This window comes from Rhinolophus sinicus, chromosome 4 (assembly GCF_057876585.1).
Source record: "Rhinolophus sinicus isolate RSI-liver-muscle chromosome 4, RSI-T2T, whole genome shotgun sequence".
In the NCBI taxonomy this organism is placed as follows: Eukaryota; Metazoa; Chordata; class Mammalia; order Chiroptera; family Rhinolophidae; genus Rhinolophus; species Rhinolophus sinicus.
The window spans coordinates 75651306-75674741 of record NC_142504.1 but is presented as its reverse complement, the minus strand read 5'-3'; the positions used below and the strand labels follow the sequence as shown (position 1 = coordinate 75674741).

At 40.9% G+C, this 23436-nt stretch overlaps 2 protein-coding genes across 7 annotated transcripts in view; one reads left to right on the top strand and one right to left on the bottom strand.

Moving 5' to 3' along the window:
* Positions 1-11037, top strand: part of LOC148758407 (uncharacterized) — an 85852-nt gene extending 74815 nt beyond the window's left edge. For 4 of the 6 annotated variants that reach the window (XM_088797931.1, XM_088797929.1, XM_088797930.1 and 1 more), the window contains 2 exons: positions 9432-9515; positions 10728-11037. In XM_088797931.1, coding sequence (XP_088654057.1) covers positions 9432-9515; positions 10728-10871 — 228 coding nt within the window. In that variant the 3' untranslated portion in view covers positions 10872-11037. The remainder of the gene's footprint in view (positions 1-9431; positions 9516-10727) is intronic. The other 2 variants (XR_016021146.1, XR_016021147.1) reach the window with 1 other exon arrangement.
* COLEC12 (collectin subfamily member 12) overlaps positions 1-23436 on the bottom strand; it is a 180024-nt gene that overhangs the window by 23967 nt on the left and 132621 nt on the right. Inside the window, exons 3-5 of the mRNA XM_019741211.3 lie at positions 16395-16517; positions 8898-8996; positions 7115-8161 (exon numbers count right to left, since the gene is read on the bottom strand). Coding sequence (XP_019596770.2) covers positions 7115-8161; positions 8898-8996; positions 16395-16517 — 1269 coding nt within the window. The remainder of the gene's footprint in view (positions 1-7114; positions 8162-8897; positions 8997-16394; positions 16518-23436) is intronic.

Sequence of the window (23436 nt, the reverse complement as noted above, 5' to 3'; positions counted from 1 at the left end):
TGGCATTTACAAGGCTACCAATGTCTTCATCCACAGCTGCCCAGCCTTGGGGAAAAGCATCATGGAGCTAGAGCAGGAAGCCAGCCTTCACAAGCTGGGCTATGTGACAATGTACTCTAGGGGATTTAGTCATTCATATACTTTACTCATTAAGACAACACTTTGCTCATTAAAATTTAAAAATTGGATATTTATTTCTTTTAAAAAAATTAGCAAGAAAAAGAGCTAAAACCATGTTAAAATTCAGCACTGGATCCCCATAAAAAGTAGATTATTAAAGCCAGGCATGTATCTTCTAGGAACTGGGAGGCTAGCATCGTTTTATTAGCATCTAGATGAGCCCAGGCTTTTAGGTCTTTCACAAATCTTTTATTGGGTAGCTGTTGAAATGAAAATAAAATGAAATGAAATATAAGCCACCCTTAAAAACCCTTAAAACCGAAAACATTGAGATAAATGATGTGTGAGTATTTATGAGCTTGTGCAGTAACAACTTGAATTCAGAGTTGAGAGAATGACTATGCTTCATGTGGAGACACATGTGATGTCGCATACAGAAGCAAACTTGAGATTTGTTTTCAAGGCCAAGTGGGTGGCTCCCTGTCTTGGGATGTGAAATGCCAGGATACCTGTGTGCTGGTAAAGCCATCACAAGCTCCAGAAATGCCAGAATGTGAACTCTGAGCAGCCCGTGTGTGCACTGCCAGCAAAACCTCCTCCTCGTGTTCCCCAGAGTCCAAAGCTAGGAGCCTTGAACACCCGATTCCTCTCAACAAGCAGTTCAAAGAGGACAGAAGACTAAATGACTGTGCTGTGTCTGCTTCGTCAAACAAACTGCAGGCCGTGAGAGGGGCCCCGGCCTGTGTCCTACCCGTGAGGGAAGTTTCCAAGTTGTTTTCCAACAACTGCTGGTGCTTAACAGAAAGTAGAGAAAGCAGTTTAATTCCTACTGCCATCCATAATTTTGGAGACTCAATTTTGGAACCATGAGTGGTAAGGTTGGAAGAACAAATACCCTGATGCATTTTTCTTCTCATTGAAAAATCTACTTTGAATGTAATTCATCGAACATTTATTAAACCCCTACAATATGAAAAAGTCATTCTACTTCACTGATGTGAAAAGGGATGTACACATTAAAAGGAAATTTAATAGATATTAGTTGGCAATCATTTTGAAGAAGAATTTGATTCTCGTCCTCATGTTTAAGACAGGCTTCTGGAAAGCCAGGGAAGCTCCTCATCATAAGAGGAAAGTATATTTAAATCACTGTTTCTCACCAACTGGCCACAGTCCACTTCTATGCCTTCAAAATGCCTGCTCTCCAGGATCCCCAGACAAGCAGTCTTGTTTGAGGACGGGCATCAAGAATGGATGGGGTCAGCAGTGAGGGGAACTCAGGCCTCCTGCCTGATGCCCTTTGCTTTGTCCTCTGTCCTTTCATCCTTCCTCTTCATCTTTCAAGATCCAGCTCAAAGGTCAATCCCTTATTGAAGCCTTAAACAATTACTCTTCTGAAAATAGACTCTCCCACATCTCGACTTCCCTGAACATGTCATCTGTTCTCCTGCATCATCACAGGGCAGTGGGGTGCCAATGGAGGCAGGGGTTTGGGATCTACACAGACCCGAGTTTAGCGCTTTTGTCTGCCCTTTACTAGATGCCTCATCTTGGCTAAATTACTCAGGCTCTCTGTGCCTCTGTTCCCTCCCCTGCAATGGGGAGTACTGATAATTCCTACCTTAAAGAGATGTAACAATAAAAGCAGATAATGCATCCAAGTGCTTAGCAGTATGTCTGGCATATCGCAGATACTTGAGACATGTGGATTACAAAATGATTGAAAGCTGTTGGTGGCCCCTGAGCCTGGTTCCTCTCCAGGGCTGGGCACCAGGAAGGCAGCAGTAGGTACTTTTGGACCCAAATCAATCTTAACGCTGTCTGTACAATTTTATTTCTTGTACACATGAAGCTGTTGTTTTCCACTATAATGTGCTGGCTGGTGCTACAGCAGAAGGGAAATCTTGGATAGGAACTGAACTTGGGTATGAATGTTAGCTAGCGCCCTGCCAGACACTACACTAAGTGCTTTATGTACATTATCTCATTAAGTCCTCATAACTCTCAAAGGTAGGTGCAGATGGGGAGAGAGGCACAAAGAGGGTGAGGAACGATCTGATTCCAGAGCTCTTGTTCTCACTAAATCTCGTGCCTCTCTCAGAAGAGCAGATGAAGGGAACCCTCTGACTGTACTTGGAGGATACAATTTACACCCATAGCTTGCAGAGGAATAGCTCGAATATGAGGTGAACTTCCCATCCAAGAGTGTGCATTATGGGGGATGCAGTCCTCTGTATACATAATTAGGATAAAAGTCTTTACATTACTTATAACAAAAAAAAGTCAGACTTTCTTAACGAGGTTTTTGGTTTATGGATGTAGAGATAATTGCTGTTGGGATACAACAAGTGATTTAATATCTATTTTCACATTATCATCTAGCTTCAGTGTAATCGGTCAGCTTCAGCTTTTACTTCTTAATGAGGCAACTGTCTCGCGTCGCTGAACTGTATCATAAAGCATTAGGGTTCTGTAAGTTCAGGTAACTAAGAATTTCCCAGAAAGTATCAGAGTATTTTGAATCTTGCAGAGCCAAGCCCAACATAAGCCAATGTTAATCCAATCCTGCTCCATCCTGCTCTATCCCCTCCTTCCCTCATCCTCAGGGACAAGATCTGCTTAGAAAGAGGAAAGGCACTAGAGACAAGTGTGGAAGGAAACGCTTGCATTCAGAAATGGAGATCTTTTACCAGTCTCTTGTTCTCTTGGAATACCTGGCAGGCATTTCTGTTCCAAGGGAAGTTGAACAGATTGAGTAGAAAAGGGGTAGCTTGGTTGGCTTGAGAAGTACTCAGGTCACCTCACAGAAAATACAAGTAATGATACAACCAAGAATAAATGTAATACAGGAAAGCCTATGTGAAAAAGAAAATATTCAGGAACCAGGCTCTGAGGCATTTCAGAACCATTGCAGCGAAAACCTCATTCTAATAGACATCTCCTACTTAATATGTCTAAATGGGCCTCTTCTGTCTCTCCCTGGTCTGTACCACCATCCACCTCGTTGTCCAACGTAAAAACTTAGGAGACAGCCTGTTCTCTTTCTCTCTCTCCCCACAGTCAATCTAGCCTTGGCCAGCTGTACACACCAGACTCTGACCCTTGTCCAACCACTGCACCCCCACTCCTACAACACACAAGTGCCCCTTGGCTATGCTTTGGGTTTGGGCCACTTTGAGTAGGGAATTTCAGGGTTCTGGGCAGCAAACAGTCAAGAACGGGTTGACATGGGCTCTGAGTACTCACAGAGCCACAGAGCCTCTGCTCAGCAGGGCATGGCTGGAGGAGACCAGTCAGGGCCTTTTACAGCAGGGCCCTGTCGTCTTGTGTGGGGGAGGGCAGGGATGCCCTTGAGTCTGCCTCCAAGACTCCTCCTGAATGAGGAGACATACATCCTTCCTCTCCACTTCTACAATCCCTCCCAAGTCCCCCATAACTGGCCCGTAGCCTCTCACTAGACCCCTGCCTCCATACTTGCTCCCCATAATCTATTCTCTCCTCAGCCCCACAACAACCTTTTAAAAATATAAATCAGGGCATGTCACCACCTTGCTTAACCCCTCCCCCCCTTCCGCCCCCTCCCCACATACTTGAAATCCCAACTCCCTGCCTCACAGACTCCTACAGGGGCAGCTGGGGAGAGGGAGAAAGGGCATGCACTTTCAGCAAATATCGAATATTGATGGGGTTAGCAGCATGGGCTTTGGCACCAGACAGTCCGGGCTCATTTCCTGTTTAGCTACTTAATCATGTTTTAAATTTGAGCAAGTTCCTTGAACCTCTCTAAGCCTTCGTTTCCTCATCTATAAACTGGCGGTGATTTTATAAGTACCTGCCTTACAGAGTTGCTGTCAGGACTCATTGGGATGGTTTGTGAAAAGCACTCAGTACTCACAATATTAGTTGATAAAAGCTAGTTGATATTATTAGTTGATAAAAATAATCAGAATAATGGGAACATTAACTAATTTAAAGCCAGGGTCAGAATCTTCAACCATGAGCTTTTTCATACACTTCCTTAACTGACAAGCCACAATATGTATAAACGAAATATGACAGAAGTTTCCCTGTAGAAGATAAGCTAACAATTAAACTAGTAGAATAATAAAACCATGAAATTTATAGTGAGAAAATATCCAGAATGTCATGATAGGATTATCTAAAGTATTACAATCCCAAGAGACATCTAGGAAGCTTTTATTATATGAGGGTGCACATCTATTGAGATCTGCCCCCATTCTGAATTTAGGTTCAGAAAGAATAGGAAAATAGATTAAGCACTGAACAACTTTCTTATCATTTAAAAGCCCACCCTTTATTCAAACTATGACTTGCACCTACGCAACTGTCCAGCCTTTCCAGAGTTTGGGCACCGCTGTTGCTCAGGGAAGACATTGTATTTTCAGTCGACACCAATTTTTTATGAGGAACATCATATAAAAACAAAATTTTCTTCATTTAATGAATACCCACTAGTCTTTGTTTCACCCTTTGGAGCTCCTCAGATGTCATTTAAAATCTATTCCATATGATAGACTTTTAAATAGTTGTAGACAGCTGTCTTGTTCCCCACTAAGCAGTCTCTCCTATAGGTTCAAGTTCCCAGCTCCTTCAATCCTTCCTCACAACACATGGTTTCTAGACTCCATCATCCTGGTCATATTTTCCTAAGCATGCTGGGGTGTCAATGTCCCTCTTGAAAAGGGATCCCCAAAGAATACACTGTCCTCCATGGGTGATTGTGCCATACTGAATGGAGTTTCACCTCCCTCATTTTGGATATCATAATTGTATTAATATAGTCAAATATCATATTAGCTTCTCTAGTAGACATATTTAGTTGCTTACTGTCAACTAAAACTCCCATGCTTTTCATGCATACTTCCTCTAAGCCATGCCCGCCCATTAATATTTGTGTTTGGTCTTTTCTATCTACAAGCAGGACTTTATACATATTCTCTGTTTCATTTTTTTGACATTGTTTTACTATTTCAGCTTCTCCAGATCATTTTGAATTCTGATTATATCACCTATTAGTTAGTATATACAGTTTCATGTGGGGTTTCCAGGCGGGAATTCCCTCCCATTCTCAGGACTGTTTTTTTGCTTTCCCATTCCCGAAGCCCAAGATATAAACTGTTTTCTGTTCTCCACGATGAATCGTTTCCACAAAGTGACCGCCGATACTACCAACCACCTGGGTTCAAGGAGCTGATTTTCCCAATTTCCCGACCAACTTTTCTCTGGACTCAGGAACAGGAAAGCGAAAAAATTCCTGAGAATGGGCGGGAATTCTTGCCTGGAAACCCTAGTTTCATGTCACACAAGTATTAAATTACCAGTTCATCCTTATCCTCACACTAGTCACTGATAAAGCTGTTGAACTGCCATCTGCCATCCAGACCTGCCTCCAGGCTCACAGGGGCTCATTAACTACCACTCTTTATACTCAGTCATTCAACCAGTGTGGCAGACACACCCTAGGGTGACTCCCAATGACTCATGTCCTTGTGCAACCCCTCCCACTTGAGTATGGAACTTGTGACTTGCTCTAACCAATGGAATAACAGTTACGGTGATGGGATGTCACCCCTTTGACTAGGTTATATTATATAAGACTCCGTCTTAGCAGACTGGAGGAGAAAGACTCTTGTTACTGGCTTTGAGGATGGTGCAATATTTTGAGATGATCACATGGCAAGGCACTGTGGTGGCCTCTAAGAGCTTAAAGTGGTCTCTGGCTGACAGCTAAAAAGAAAACAGGAACCTCAGTCTTACGGTCCCAAGGAGATAAATTCTGCCAAGAACCTGAGGGAGTGTGGAAATGGATCTTTCCCCATTCAAGCCTCTCATGAAACCATACCCTCTCAATGAGACTGCAGCCTGGGGAGACACGAAGCAAAGGACCCATCCAAGCCATGCCCAGACTCTTAACCCACAGAAACTGTGAGATAAGAAATGGGTCTTATAAGCTGCTGAGTTTGTAGTAATTTGCTATGCATGACAGAAAATTAATACAACCAATAAATCCATCTAACTGTGTTATAATCCAGCACCTATATCTCCATCTTTTTCTTAACAGTATCACTGTCAAATGCCTTGGTGAAATCCGGATATGCTATTTTTATTCTACTAATTTAAACAATCTAATAATTATTAATGTGAAGAAATGGTAGGTTCACCTGCCTTCTTCTTAGTGAACTCATTCTGGTAATTGCTGCTTCCCTAAGAGCTCACAAATTATCCTTTTAATAATCTCTTCTCAAATCTTTCTTGGGATGGCCAACCATCCATGCTCATGATGCTTGGAAATAGGAATCTCTTAATGGTAACTGCATGACCTAAAAGAATGAATCTTGCTTTCAAAGGAGCAACCAATTGATAATGGCCTTGAAATAGCTAGGCACTGAGAAAAATCCAAGTTAACACATCTTGCATTCACGAAATATTTAATGGAGTGCCTGCGAGCAGTGTCCACACATTCTTAGTTACACATTTTTTCAACACTTGGAGCTTAATTGCAGTCCCCCTTGAGTGTGGGCTGGACTTAGTCACTTATTTCTAAAGAACAGAATATGGTAGAAATGATGCTATGTGATTTCTGAGGCTAGATCATAAAAGGCACTGTGGTTTTTTTTCTTAGTCTTTCTCTTGGATCACTGGCTCTGGAGGCAGCCGCTGCCATGCTGTGAGGACACGCAACCAATTTCACATAGTGAAGAACCGAGGCCTCCTGCCCAGAGTCATCTCTGGAAGCTGGTCCTGCAGTTCAAGTTAAAGTTTCAGACAACTGCAGCCTTGGCCAACACGTTGACGACAACCTCATGAGAGATAGATACTGAGCCAGAACCACCCAGCTAAGCTGCTCCTGAAGTCCTAATTCTCAGAAACTATGAGATAAGAACTGTTTGTTTTAAATCGCCAAGTTTTAGAGTAATTTGTCATACAGCAAAACGATAATGCATATAAACATAAATTTAGAATTTTCACTCACCTTGTAATATTGTGAAATTCTTGATAAGCTGACCATGCTTGGAGTCCACCAGCTTCATTTCCTCCATAATCACTGATAAGTTGGCTACTTCGGTGTCTAACCTTGACCTCATCATATCTTGTTGCATCCTGAGAGAAACAGAATCCAAACGGATGTTGGCCAACGTGTTATTCAAGGAGGTCAGATCATCCGTGTGTTTGGTCAGGGTGTCCGTGCACGTGGTCCTGACTTCATTCAGATTGCTGGTCAGCGTCCGCAGGTGGTGGGCTGTGTAACTGATGTTGCTGATGATGTTCACAATATCCGTCTCAAAGAGCTGGAAGCGTTCCTCCAACTGGCTGAACTTGACGGCTGTTCTGTTCTCTGCGTCCTTGTGTATGTCCTGCAGGTCTTTCAGGTTCTGCTCGTTGGCTTGTGAGGCCGTGGTGATGTTGTCCATCTGACCTGTGAATGAGCTGAGCTGGCTGTTCATATCCTCTAGGGTGTCGTTGTTGGCTTTGGCCAAGGCAGAGTTATTGGCAGCCAGCGTCTGCAAACTCTGGACTTTCTCCTTCAGCCAATCAGTGTCCTTCTTGGCTTGAAGGAAAACCTGCTGCAGATTTTGGAAGTCATTCTTGATTCGCTGGATAGCCTGGCTCGTGTCATCCACAGAGCGCTGCAGGTTCGTGATGAGGTTCCTCTGCTGCACCTGGGTCAGGTTGAGGTTGTTGAGGTTCATAATGACCACGTTGTGAGAATACATTTGGCTCTGCAGATTGCCCTGCAGCATGCTGGTATCTTGTTGCAGATTTGTGACATAGCCATTATACGCCTGGAGGGTTTTGTTTACAGTAGTGATGAGGAAAGAATTATTCTCCAAAGTTTCTTTCAGTTGACTCTGCCTGTCCACCAGTGCATCCCCACTCGCCTGTAATTTCTCCAGCGTATCTTTGTTCTTGCTGGTCTTTTCTGTAATTTCACGAAGTTGTTGTCGAAGATCCAGAATGTCTGATCTGAAGGTGGAGAGTTCTGAGTTGGTGCTGATAGCTTTCTTCCCAGTTTGGTCGCCTGGAATAAGACACGTTTGTTACTTAGGTTGGTATGGAGAAGTGTTTGGGTGTGGTTAAAGATCCTAAAGAAACTTAACTGGTATGCATTGTATTTTAGATATAAAATTTGTGGTATATGCAAGACTGCTCTGCATTAGTGAAATCCACATATCTCTTAAAACTGGCTCCTGTGGAACTGGAAAGGGTGCTGAGTACTAGGACTGATTAACTTGAATGAACTCTCTTCTCAGAGAGAAGGGGTATTTACATGATTCTAGAGCACTGGGTAGGGTGGAAAGAAGGGTATAAACTGTTTGTTAAATTCACCAATATTCTTTTAAAAAAATGAAAATAAAAATCAAAGAATAGAATAGGCTGGAATCTTTTCTTTTTAAAAATTAATCTCTACAATTTTTCTATGCAGTTTAAAATAATCCAAATAAGACTTTATAAAAGAGCTTTCAGTAAAGGGTCTTCATGGTTCTTTTTGATCAGAATTGGTTTTCTGATTTTATTTGGCACATCATAGTAGTTTTTTGGGGGAGAGGGGGATTCAACTCCAAAATTAGTCGTTAACTTTAAAATGGAAAAGTCTTTGAGTTAAATCATGAGAAAAGATCAATGCACAACACAAAAATTTAGTGTCCTTTTGGGTGAAAGTGAGTTTACAGTAACATCATTTTAAAAAGCTATGGTCATTTATGCAAAGTAGAGTCAGGCGATTCAACTTTGTGATTCACTCTCATTCAGATTACCTAATTTTTTCAGGTCGCTTTCCACTGCTGTGAGCTTGTCATCATAGGTTTGGCGAGATGTCTCCATGCCACCTGTAACATTGTCCATTTTCTCTACAACTAAGATTTGGAAATCAATGCATTAATACACATACCTGCTCAAGTTTTATTTTTCAGTTTCAACAGGAGATCATTTCATTACAAAATAAAGGAAACAGACTGAAACAAAAGTATAAATGAAATCAAATAATGTATGGGGGAAAAAGCCATTCTTAAAAAAAAAAAAGAGTTATGTGTCTCAAAACCCAGTGACGATTTACTTGTAAACTAGAGAACTATGTTTTTAGTTCTTCTCATGACTCAGTATTGCCTTGGATGTTTTAGAATTTATTTGGAACAAATTTGTAAATTTTTATGTATTACAGAAGTCCTCAATCTGTATTATTTCCTATACAGATGGTCCCTGACTTACAATTTTTTGGAGTACGATCGTGCAAAAGCAATACGGATTCAGAACAAACTGTACTTTGAATTCTGAATTTTGATCTTTCCTAGGCTAGTGATATGTGCTATGATACTCTCATGATGCTGGGCAGCAACAGTGAGCCACAGCTCCCACTCAGCCATGTGATCATAAAGGTAAGCAAACAATACTTTACAGTGTATTCACTGGGTTAGATGGTTTTGACCAACTGTAGGCTAATGTAAGTGCTCTGGGCATGTTTCAGGTAGGCTAGGCGAAGCTATGATGTTCAGTATGTTAGGTGCATTAAACGCATTTTCAGATTATGATGTGTTTATCAGGACGTAACCCCATCATAAGTCGAGGAGCATCTGTATTAATTTCCAAAGATGGAGGCATCACACTGTGATCATTTACAAAATTGCATCCCTCTTCACACTCCCTACCATTCCGAGCAGGTAGGACTCACTTATCTAGTGGGCGATTCCATGGCAAAGAGCACCTCGCTCAAATCTATACACAGTCTTCATAGAAGGGATGCGCAGACAAGAGTACTGTGTTTCCCTGAAAATACGACTTAACCGGAAAACAAGCCCTAGCATGATTTTTTAGGATGCCATCCACTGAACATAAGCCCAAGTGCGTCTTTTGGAGCAAAAATTAACGTGAAGACCCGGTCTTATTTTCGAGAAAACACTGTATTTGCCATTCTCTGTCATGAATTCCACCAGAGGCCTGAAAATCTGTGACAAGTGAGTCTATAGTTTTCAGTTCCCAAGAAGATGCCTAAGTGGGTTTCCAAACAGTTACTACAAGAAAGACTTTTAAAAAAAAAATTTTTCCAAGAAAGACTTTTCTAAAAGCATTTTCTTGATTATATCAAGTTAGTAATGCAGTGTTAAATAAAAGCTTCTGTTATAACTCATTCTCAGGAGGCAATAATTCTCTATGGTTACGAATATAAGTGTATCTTTCTAAAATGTCTAATAAGAGCATATTTTTCCAAAAGTGACTCGTGAGATCCAATGTCTGGCAACTTGGAATGAAGTCTGACTGTCCTTGCTATCAACAGCTTTTTAAAATAATGACTACATTTTTAAAGTCTGCATATGCTTTGTATATTAATTGTGAGCCAATGGGTCCAGTTTATTTTATTTAAGTGTTCCACCCAAGTATGATTGTGTGAGAAGATTCTCTTGGTTTCTGTCAGGAAGGAGAAATACAGTCCCATGTATCTGAATGACCTAAAGTGAACTAGCTTGTGGCTTCTGGCACCTTCCGTGGAGAGGCCTTAAGCTTCTATAGTCTGGCCATAATGAAATGTGTGTATTGCACCAAATCCTCTTTCTCATTCAAACCTTACCATGTATTCTTTTTTTTCCACCTAGAATGCTCTTCCCTGGCCTCTTCACCAAGCTAAGACCTATTTGCTCTTCGAGACTCAGCTCATCACATCCTGTGGGAAATCTTTCCTGAAATACATCTTGCAGAGTTCTCTTGGCAAGTCATCCCTTCTTTATTACAGGACCTAACTTCACTGTGTTGTCATGGCTTGTTTACTATAAGATCCCCTAAGGCAGGAAATTTTGTATTCAGTTTTATCTCCCGCTCTTAGCTCAATGTGAAGCTCTTACAGGTGTTCAACATATACTTACTTATTATGCCATTTATTTAAATAAATGAGAATCTGCCTGCTGACTGCTGAGGCCTATGAAAAATCAGCTGAGCTAGAGGTCAGACAAACTTACAAACCAACCAATTCAGGGAAGCCTTAGCATTGGAATGACTAAGGCATCTAGTTGAATAACTTTTTGGAAAAATGACTCCATAGAAAGAGAGGTATAACTATGATAATCTGTGCCTTAGGGTTGTTTAATGGGCATGTATACTCCTAATCCCTGGAAACTGAAGAACAAAATGTTTCATCTGTGTTTTAGCAAAGCTAAACTTTTCAAAAATAAAATAGGGGATGTTTATAAGTTTAGGTTCAGTTCTAATCCTCAAATCAAAATATATGCCTCTGTCTGTCCTCAAACCACACGCAAGATCCTAAGTCTTGCCTTTTCTTCCTGGAAACCAAAGAAACCTCTAAATATGCTGACAGGCAGTCATTTTCTACCCTCTCTAATTTTTCTTCCATTTTAGTTTTAAAAAAAACACAGAATTGTCATGGACAGATAATTCAGATTTGTGTAGAATGAAAGTAATAAATACATTCATTAAAAAACAAAACAAAAAAGCCTGTTAAATTTCTCTTCGGTGTAGCAAGGAAACTATTTGTCTTGCCCACAAGTGCCAATGAACTAGCTCCATACACTGGGGCATGTGTCTGTGTTTAAAAACAGTATCTGGGTAGGAAGCTGTAAACTGTAGGATTGCAAAGCTGGTAACTTGCTTCTTCTTCATAAAAATACTATGCTGGTAGAGATCCAGAACCAACGCCTGCTGTAACAGCACACAGAATTTTTGTTGGTTTTTACTGTTAACTTATTAGCACAAATTCTAAGGATGGCAGAACCATCCTCTCTTACTCTAGAGACTCCCAGTCTACAGATGTAGAGCTCAGTTTGTAGATTGTTCTCATATGAAGAAAACAAACATGAAACACAGGATTACTAGAAGTCTGGTTTTTCATGGGCTCCCCGTTATTAGAAATTATTTCTTCACAGAGAATTTTTCTTCAGAATATCAGTGCTTTAGGTATAATACCTGAAGAATTATCCCTTTTCATGTACTCCAAGCCTAATTCCCTAGGATACTCTGACAATAATACCTTTTCTATACAAGGACTTTGGTATCATCCCTTGGCCTGGGCTATTAACCTCTTCCCTTCCTTGTCTTGATTCCACCCATCTTTTAAGGTCCACTCCAAAACTCATCACCCCATTGTGCTAGGTCTTCCCTGGCGACTTGATTCCATACCATACCAACTGAATCGTTATCTGAATGGCAAGAATAACAGCCTCTATTTAATGAGTGCTCTTTGAAAGATGCACTGCACCATCTCTGCAGTTGATCCTTACAACTCCTACTTTACAGTTGAAGAAACTGAGGCTCATAGATGTTCAGTAACTTGCCCAGACTCACACAGCTTGTAAGTGACTAAGTGGGATACCAGGCCAGGAGATCTAACTCCACAATCCATGTTTTGTCTATAAGTCTACATTGCCTCTCATTTAGTATTTCTTTTTCCTAAATGTGGTTTTCTCCAATAAAAATCCCTTGAAGGACAGGATTATGTTTTCTTTATCTTCTCTTTACAGTCATCATCCTCAGATGTTTACTAAGCACCCGCCATGTATGTGACATAGTACTAGACACTGAGGACACAAGAGACATAGCTCATGGCCCTGTCTTTGAGGAAAGAGAACAAGAGCAGAGCACAAAGATCCTGCCTGGTGCTCATAAGTGTCTATACCAGACAGATGGTGGTACTGAAGGGGAAACATACCCCTTCAGTGGTACCGGAGACTTCCCAGTAATATCAACGACACTTCTCTGGAATGCAATAAAGACATTTCTACTTTGGACACTATTTCAGGTTTCACTACAAAAACACAGAAGATCTGGTTGTAGGGTATTATCCTAGATTCCAACAAAAATTATACAGTGTGATATGATGCACATTTTGAAACCACTTTGTCAGGGCTTAACAGTGAGGTAGACATCCTACGGCTAGGAATGCTGAGTTGAAGGAGATGCTCACTGAGAAAGATTCAGATTTCTGTCTTCCTTCTTTATCCTAATTACCTTAAGATAGATGCCTGCTGGGCAGGACAACAGAGTAGGATTTTCCTATTCAGGGAATGTTCTGGAGGAAACATAACCCATTGAACTTAAGAGATGGCTTCTGCCATGTAAACTCCATTGACTGATGATAAAAGGTCAGGGCAGAGGATGCACCAAGAGATAACTGTCCGAGTACATCTTTCTGTAAAGAAGCTGGTGAGCCTCATGGCCACAGCCACTATATAGACCTGTCCGGGTGACTCAGTAGTCCTCTGACTTGTTCAGCAGACTCTGGAAGGAACTTAAGTCATATCCTAACTTGTAGCTGCGGAAGTGACATAAAAGGAGAAGTAAAGAACAATTTGAGGAAAACAGTATGGAGTTGCCTTTGGTAAGGCTAATAAATAAGTTTCTATTTTATTTCTGTTCAACTTCTCTTTCAGAAAAATATTTTCTTTCACTGAGTATGTTTTTCTTTTTTTTTTTTTTTAATGGAGAGAGTTTCTCTAGACTTCAAAGGGAGACATGTGAAGGGAGAACTGGGTCTTATCTTTCTACTTCATACAATGTGGAGTTACCAGCATCTTATCAGCAAGAAAGAGGACTCACTGTACAAGTAAAGAGAAAACACATCTAGAAAATATCAACATTTTAGTTCATTAAGGCTGTGTTTGCAAACCCAAATTGCATGTTTTATTATCAGATTTTCGTCAGTAGAGGCCTGAGGGATGGGCGCCTTGAAGGAAGCAAAAGACATGCAAGATGGCCATTTTGCCTCCACTTATCCTATTCCCTCAATCTCTTTTTCCCTTCATCCTGGTCAGATCACATCCCCAGAGTAGGCCAAGTTGATCTCCAGGATTTGGGGTTTCTAGGTAGGACTCTGAGTTGCAGCAATCCCGTAAATGCAGATTAGCTTAGAGGTCCCTGGGCATCACTGACTGCCTTTACAGAAGTTAGCCTGAATCCTCTCAATAATTCATTCAGTATAGTTTACTGGGTACCTGTTGAGTACCATGAGTCTAGGTGCTAGTGAGAGACATAAAAGATAGTGTCTTGCCTTCATGGAACGTATAGTTTGGGTGGTGAGACAGATAAGCCCACTGGCCATAACGATACAGTGTGACAGGGCTACAAGTAAATAAAAGGTGCTATGGGAACAAACAGGAGGGCACCTAACTCAGCCTTCAGGGGTTTCTTGCAGAACAGGTGTCTAAGTGAGACATGAAGGGAAAGGAGAGATTTAGATGGAGAGCAGAGAAAAGGTATTCCAGGCAACTGGACAAGCCAGGGCCGAGAAGGGCTTTCCAATGTTGTAACGATGGAGGAAATGTCTATGCTTTAAAAACAAACCAAAAAAGAAAAAGAAAAAAAAAAAAAAAGAACCCTCTCTTTTGGATCTTTCTGTATAATTCTGAAGGCATAAATATCCTAGACCTTATTTCCTTACAGAAGTAAAAATGACAAAATACCATACAGTGGTATGTTTGTCAAACCTTTCTCTTCTTTTTCCGTAGAAAATGTTTTACTTTAATGATATCACACAGTACTGAGCGCTAAATATACTTATTAAATGGCTGTTTGATTCCAAATTTCTCCTTTTTCTGGGTTTGCTAGGAAAAGTCATGGAGTAGTGAATAATGACATAAATAACTTAGTAAAGGAGGAGAGTGTGAATTACCTAGGACATTAAAAAACCCTCCCTTTCCCCACGAGGTTCCCTCCCCACCTCTGTACAGACCTCACCATAATTTAATAGCCTTTCTTAATCACTTACCCTGTTAATCCTGGGTTAGATTAACTCATCGCACATGGATACAATGACCTAGTAATCTTCCAAATTTCCATTGTTCAAATCCATCAGTCAACACACTACAGGATGCACATAATTTTCCATGTGTGTCCCTAGAGGTGGGACTTAACAAGCCTGGACTATACCGAGTATTTTTAACACAGTTTTCCATTCTAATGGCTAGTGCTGTATAAATACAGTTATGAAGAAGGAAGGAACAGAGAGGTATAGTCACTTATCTACTGGGACCAACTATAGGACAGGTGGTTCAATGACATCATCTTTGCTCATTCCAACCACCTTGAAAAGTGGCATTATCATTGCCATTTTACAGATAAATTGGAAACTCTAAAGGTTACGGTTCACACCCAGGTTACATAGCCACGCAAAGGACTTAGCATGATGCCTGGCATGCCAGCAAGCACTGAGTAAGCTTTCACAATTGTATCACAATTGGCAGAATTCATAACTGATCTTGGACCGCCTGCCTGGCCCCAAGCCCATTCTCATTCCAATATGTTTCCTTGGGAAATCACTAAACACTTGGAGCGAGGTGGGAGGACTTACAAATTGGAGGGAATTCACACTGAATCTTTCTCCAGGCTAAGCCTACAGGCCAAAGAACTGAGAAGGGAACTTGTGGGAGTCTCCACTGTTAATCTGTCCCTTCTGAGGGAAGGCAGCCAAGATGGTTGCTGAGTGAAAGTTTTGAAGATCAGCAGACCCTACATCTGTCTCTTGCTAAAACTAGACAACATACCTGTCTCACGTGTCTTTGATGGCAAGGCTTCCACAGCTATTTTCCATAAAAGGGTTTATATAGTTCGTGATTCTGCATCATGACACTTTCTACCTGTGGTGTCTGGAACAGGTAAGGGGCTTAGGGGTGGTGTACTTTATCTACAAGTCTGGAGGATTCAGGCAAAAAGCCTCCACTGACCTTAAACCAGACATATAGAAAGAATGCCTAACGCCCCACAAAGTATTGTTGAGGTGGTGGAGCTGTCCCTGTGTTTAATTTCTACAGGGCAATATTTTCATGGAGCTGTATGTAAAACAGTGACTACAGTAAATGTACTGAAGAGAAAAAAGGGAATTAGTTGGCCAGTCCCTGGGTGAGATAAGTCATATCTCTGGAGATCTCGAGTTTGGCTTTCCCTCTGTCAATATAGCTTTCCTGTGTACTGACTCCAGGGTTTCCACAGAGCCTCTCAGAGATAAGACAAAAAAAAGATAGAGGAAGAGGGAGTAGCTGGAAATAGATACGAAAAAACAACAAAGAGGAAAAAATCTCATAGAGGGCCATTATTACTGTTGAAATGACTCAAAAAGAATTGCTCCTCTCCCCCTTTTAGATCCCACAGCAACAAGAAGCTTAAGACACAAACAGGGAGCTTATGATGTTTCTCAGTTTTGCATCTGAGTTGTATTCATGAAACACTTCATACTTGCAAACATGGGTATTTTTCACGTTTTCACGTTATGTTAATGAATGGAAACTTGCCAATCGAAAGGAAAAAGCAAAAGTACTTACCTTTGTATCCCAAAATGGCTACTGTGATTGTTAGCAAGGCACACAAAATGTATAATAATATGATAGAAAACTTCAGTGCCCAGTTATTTTTACATTTGGTACATTGTGTTCCTTCCTGAATACCTGTAAGAGAAGTCAAATTTTAATAACAGTGACAAAAACATTACTTCAAAAAGTATCTTTTTGCATTTTGGTTCAAACATTATGACTAAGAATAATGTTTTACATATTCCTTACTACAGGATGAGTGGGGTTTTAAAGCTAAACATAGTCACCACTTTAGCAACCAAGCACTTTAAATATTACCAATATGTTGTTATAATTGTATTTAATATGACTTGAAAATAGCACATAACTGTCTCAAAGACTAGTTTTGAACCCAATTCCATTCTGATCATTACAATTATAATTTCAATAAAAATCTCCATATGACAAAATATTTAAAATACCCATATCCACTTGTTTTAGCCATTATTGGACTTATAGTAATTTATACACAACCAACCAAAAAAATTGTCACTGGTCTCATGATGTTTATTTCAGTAGTGTGCTAGAAGTAGCTCCTACTGATTTGCAAAAGTCAATTGTTAAAGTTGTAGGAATTTTGGGAGCTGACTGTTAAACTGATGGAAGCTTGAAATCAGTCCTAGAGGGAGTATATACACCATGGAAATAGATAAACACTACAAATTATGATCCCCCCACTCTGCACTGGTTTGCCAGCATGCCACTGGCTATAAGTGTACTATAACTTGTAGCAGAAAATGTAGGTAATTTTGTGATTAAAATGCTCAATATATAACCATTTTATACATGACATATATACAGAAAACAGACACTGACCATTATTTATCACAGCGATTAAATAACAATTGTGGAACCACTAGAAAAAACAGATATTTTTTATGAGAGGAGGCAAATTTTGACTGTTCACAGTTCAACTTTTTGAAAACTATTCTAGTCTAAGTGGTAAACCATCATCACTTCTGCAAGTGACTCCAGAAGCAAACCCTTAAAAAGGAAACTTTCCATTGGACTGATTAGAAACACAGAAGACAAAGACTGTGCACATTTTAATGTGAAAATCACATTGTAAGGAGTGCCGGGAGGTCCTTCTTTCCGGGACCCGTTTCCCTACATGTCTGACTAGTAGTGTCCCCCTGGGGCAACAGCACATAAACGGCTCATCTCCCATAACTGTGTTCAATAACTTTTGATGGGTAAGTCGAGAGGATTAAGCCACAGCCGAAGTTTCTTTGCTTGGGTTTGTGATTTTACACATAGTGCCCTATGTGAAAAGAGCTCTTTAGCTGTGTTTAATGCAAAATGATGAGAGAAACAGCAAAGAAAAACGACTCAAATTTAACTTTTTTAGTTTTTTTTAGGTTTTAAACAATCCCTCAGTGTTTTGGGCTAGAGAGCCAAGGGGAGGGGACTCTGTCTGTTCCACGACGCACAGCATTGATTCTCAAACTCTGGGGCACATCAGGCTCCCTTGAAGGGCTCATTAAAACCCAACATTTCTAATTCAGGAGGTCTGAGAAGGTGCATGAGAACCTGGATTCCTAACACGTTCCCTGGAGATGCCGATACTGCGAGTCTGGGGACCATGCTTTAGAACGGTGCTTCTCAAACCATACGGTGCTTACAAATCCCACCGTTCCAATGCAGAGTCTGATTCAGCAGGTCTGAGAGAGGCACTAAGATTCTGCATAAAATCCAGGTGATGCCTGGTCAGAGAAACACATTTTGAGGAGAAAAAGTTTGGTTTAGAAGATGGTTATACTGGATCAACCTTCGGTTAGCCATTTCCTTGAAGATGAAGCTGTAAAATCAGACTCACTTGATCCAACGGAAGTAAATCCGCTTCTTCACATCAGTGTTCCCACTTCTTTTACTCCTTTTCCTTTCCATCCTCCTTTAACTGCCAGCTGGATGTCTCAGTACCACGTCTCATGTCCATAACTGACCTTGGTACTAGCCCTGCCAAACCAGATCTCAAACTCCCACCCAACGTCCTATTTCTATCCAACCTAAAAATTACTACTACCCCACCTCCCGAGGTGGTTAAACTCAAAGACATCCTGAAGTCTCCTCTTGCACTTATTCTCTAATTCACTCAGTCACTAGGCCCTGCTAAGCTTCCTGTGGGATATTTTTATCACGATCATTTCAACTATAGTTTATTGATGTTCATTTACTGCCTAAATTTACCAGAATCTGAGCCAGGTACTTTACACACAGCATTTTAAACCCATATAATAACCCCTGAATGAGGCAGGTAGTAAGAGCTGAAAGGACAAGCCATAGACATCAAAGCCAGGATTCAAACCTGGGTCTGTCTGACTGCAAAAGCCCTGATCTCTCCAGTACGATCATTGCTTCCTCTCCATTTCCACTGCCACCATCCTAGTGTGAGATCCTTTAATCTCAGTGGAAGCTTCCTTTGCCATTCCCACTGGAATCCAGCCTCACCCTGTACTAAAATAGTGCTATCCTCATGACAATGCCAAAAAGAAAAAAATAAAACCAAAAATCCTTCAACAGATCACCCTGAACTGAAGGATCAAAACACACACACACACACACACACACACACACACACACCTATCAGCTCTTAGGCTCTTCATAACCTGGCAGTTTATTTTTGGGATTGGGAAAGGGAGAAGTATAGGTAGACCCACAAACATACCACATTTCATGTTCAGAAACAATAATCTTGCTTTGGTAGCAACTGTAAAACATGGAAGGATGACAGACCGACCTCCTGTGGAAAGGCTAGATGGCACTTTTATGGTTGATAGCAAGGGCAGGAGGCAAGGTTCATTCTTTTTGGATTTTAGGATGGTGGTGGGTAAGCTCCTTATGCGTCTCCAGGACTATTTCTCATTCTGTCAGAAGAGCTTCAAAAGATTTGGTAGAAAATATTAGGTTGGTGCAAAAGTAATTGAGATTTAAAAGGTTAAAAATAATTGCAAAAACCGCAATTACTTTTGCCCAACCTGACAGAATTTGGGGCTAGAAGGTTGCTTAGAGGTCATCTGGCCAAGCATCATTGTGTTATTGATGGGGAAAGTGAGGCCAACGAGGTAAAGCAGAATCAGAAGCCGCACTTCCTGACTCCCAATGCAAGGGTCTTTCCCTCCCATCCTGGCAATGTGTGCTAGCTCTGTGTTTGCTACTGGACATCTCGTACGTGTGGTATTTGTGCAGATCTGCTCCCAGACAGTTGTCACTGGCTCACATTCTGAAGAGCAGACACTTGCTCACAATGTGCATTTCTCATTGCTAACCGTATCAGCATTTAATCAGTATCAGATGGCACCACCTGACCTCCCTTTCCACTTGACACACTTTCTCTGGTTTGTTTTTTCTCTACCACCTCCCCCTCCCCCTCCCCCCTCCCCTGACTTATTTTTAATAAGAATTCTGTTTTATCTTTCCCTCTCTGCCCTCCGCTGGGAGGACATCTGACCAAACATAGGAATGCCTACTACAAAGAGATCCTGCTGGCTCATGTAGCTGGGGGACCCCTCCTCCTTGAACCTAGATGGTCACAAAAAACATTCAAGAGAGATACCCCCTGTTACCAGCCTTTGTAGTGTTTGTTTTCTTAGCATTACTTTCCAGAGACTGGGGACTCTGTTCCCATTGGAGGGGGCGGGATAGGAAGGGCAAGGAAATGGATCTGCAGTGTTGCGGAGAGGAGAGTCCAGTGCAGGAAGTGAAGCAGTTTTGCCCCTTACCACCAAGACATCCAGCTTATCAAAAAACCTGGCCCAAATAGCACATGTGTAATTCAGCAGGACATAGACGGAACATGCCTGAGGGTTCCATGCCTTTCCATTGGTTATCCCTCTTTAACTGTCTCCCATTGAACGTGATTCTTGGCTCATGTTCTGAATGTATTTTCCTGTGTCCAAGTCTTTATTATACAGAAAACCTTTGGGGACCAAATGAAGCCAGAATCACTCTAGTTAACTCCTTGAGTATTCTACGGAAGTTCAGAATAGGCTGACAATTTGGTCTCCAGTGCCCAAACTCAAAGTTCTCCGTGTTGCCCTGTTTCCAATAACACATGTTTGAAGTAAGAAGAGTGGGGGTTCGGTGGGGCCACCGATCGGGGGCGGTTAGCTAGTTGGAGAGAGTAATTGAAACACTGCAGAAATGATAGTGCAGATGGCCAGAAGATTTCACCAGCAAGGAGATTTCCTGTCTGTTGTGGTTCTCCATACAGAGCCCTCCCAAGTGCTGTGGTCCAGGCCCCAATCCAGTCTTTTTTCCCAGTCTTTTTGGAAAACAAAAGAGTTTCCTCACTATCATATTCTTCTGCCATGTACATCCCCCGAGGGCTTTTCTGTTAAAATGGACACATGCTGATCAACGCCCTTCCTTGTTAGGTGAAGGCTGGCACTCTGGGTGAGTGTGGGGCACTTCTGGGTTGTCTTAATTACCACAAGTGTCTAGAGCTCAGTGGTATTGCCGAAAAGATCATGTTACCAAAGAGAAGCTTCAAAAAGCTGGTAGACTGCAAAATCCAGAAAACCATAGGTTTTGACCTGAGATTTGCAGTGACCTTTTCATGTGGTTTTTTTATAGTTATTAATCTACTGCCTGGTGGTATATATTCCCATAAGCCCATGAAAATGATTTGGCTCTAACAGGAAAACTGATGATTCAAATAAATTCCTATAATTAAAATGCCCTCAAAAGCAACAAAACAGTAAAGCTAACATCATGGTTATTTGGATGTTATGCTGTATCACTAGAACAAAACTTAAATACATAAAACATTTTATCCCACAAATTAAAATTTTCCTTATTATAAAGGCCACTTACTAAAGGATAGGATATGGATTTAGGTATTAAAAAAATTGTTTTATTAATAATTTAGTTCCCCAAATACAAATCCCAACCCTGGACACCTTCTTATGCCAAGTTTCCTAAACAATGTGGAGAATCATGAAAATGGAAGCAGGACAAGAATTGGTAATGAAATAACTTTCTGTGTAAAATAAATGAAACCTTATAGCATGTGTATTTAAAAAGATGCATTCAAATCAGGAACTATATTTAGAAGAGAGTTACATGGGTTTGAAATCTTTAGCATTCATTCTGAGCTAATATTAATATTGTGCATATTTATCAAGGGTATAGTTTTTTCATTAAAAATTTCATATAATATATATATGTGTGTGTGTGTGTGTGTGTGTGTGTGTGCAGTCAGTTCTGGTTTGGTTTTCAATGTTTTAAAAAAGGGTATGTATTATTTGTTTAAAATTTATAATTTATATTCTGCCTACTAAAAAAGAATTGTAGGCAAAAGCCAGATGTAATGATGCCACTCAGAATATATAGTGTCAGCCAGAATATATACTATCTCAAAAGAACACCATCATTTTCTCTTTGTGGCTTTTATAATAAGAAATCCTTTATTATATGAACTGTACACAAATGCTTTCAATTCTGAGGAAAGGAATCCTCGCTCACTGGGGAGCTCAACCATCACATCTCTCACATTTGTCTCTCCTCGCTGGCATCCTTTCTCTTGGCTCTCTTCCTATTCATTGTATTCTATGGGCACAGAGGGAACTGTCAACAAGCCTGATGATACACTTCAGCAATCCTGACCACTTCATTATCTGGCATTGCCAGACAATGTCCTTCTGTGATTAGGCACTGAATCTTTTAATTAAAAGGACTCATGAACATTCAGCTCTAGCTTGAGTCAACAGAGTCTGTTGTATAATTGAGCAGGACACTTGTACTGCACAGGTATTTGGAGGAAGGCCACTAGACATTTGTTTAATGGGTGAGAGTTTGCTATTGCCAAGAATACAAAAGAAATTGTTGAAGAAGGCTGCCATTACTGAAGACCTACCTGATATGTGTCAGGCACCCCCCACCTGGTTACTTACAATCCCTGTAATCCTGGAAAGTAGGAACTGACCCTAAATTTATAGGTTTTAGGAAAGTGGAGGTCAAAGAAATTGAGTACCCAGGCCAGTGAGTGGCTGAGCTGGGAGTTGGACCAAGATTTATCACACGTTACTTCTCCAAGATTACTGACTCCCAGAAGTGGAAAGCAAAACAAAGCGAGATTAAGGATGCCTAACAAGATAAATTGTAGAAAGCTGACAGGTTAGACTTATAAAAGTGTTATGTCAAAATAAAGGGGTGCAGAAACATCCTTTCAAATGTTGACAGAAAAGAACAGTAAAATTTAGTTCCCAGTAAGTGAACTATTACAGACCCGAGGATTCCACAGGCTGTAATTTCTCCTTTACTATTCTGTGGTGACATACTTGAGTAGCAAGTGAATTCCACCCTAAATAAATGCTCATTATCTCTGCGAGAGGTCAGGCCTAGGTTGGAGGTTTGCTGGTAGGGTCTGTGGAGCCCCTCAGGGAAATCATCCCCCAATGGTGATGGAATTTTTGGAATGGGGTGGGCCGGGAAGAGAGGGTAGCTTTATAATTTCAAGGCAACCATGGGACATGGAAGGACCTTGCTCAGCGTAAGCTTGAAACCAAAACCAGTTGGTGGCCCCAATTGAGTTTTCTTCCGAACTTCTAGTATACTGAAATAGGAGTCTCAAAAGCCAGTCTCTAATGGATTCATGAATGGATTCAAACAATTGCTCGTGGTTCAAGCCTGCAGAACTTAGGTGAGATAAATTAGTGGAAAGGAAGGAGATGAAAGCAGACTTTATTAAATAGTGATAAAAAAATTAATTCACATCTAGTCTCTTAACCCCCCTTAAAAAAATTACCTGGAGTACACTGGAAAAAATATTGTTAACAAATACTAGTTTTGACCTCAGGTTCAGAGATCCACAGTAATTCTCCACTGCCACAGTAACCGCTCCTAGTGGCTCAAAGCACATTCCAAGATGCTCACCAGCTAGCATCCTCTGACCATACAGGCTCTCAGAAGCTCAGGGTCAAGAGGAGCGTCAACTGTCATCTTGGCCAACATCCACCTAAGCAGGGAGGAAACTGCAGTCCAATGAACTCTACTGCCCGCTCCACTCACACGTGGG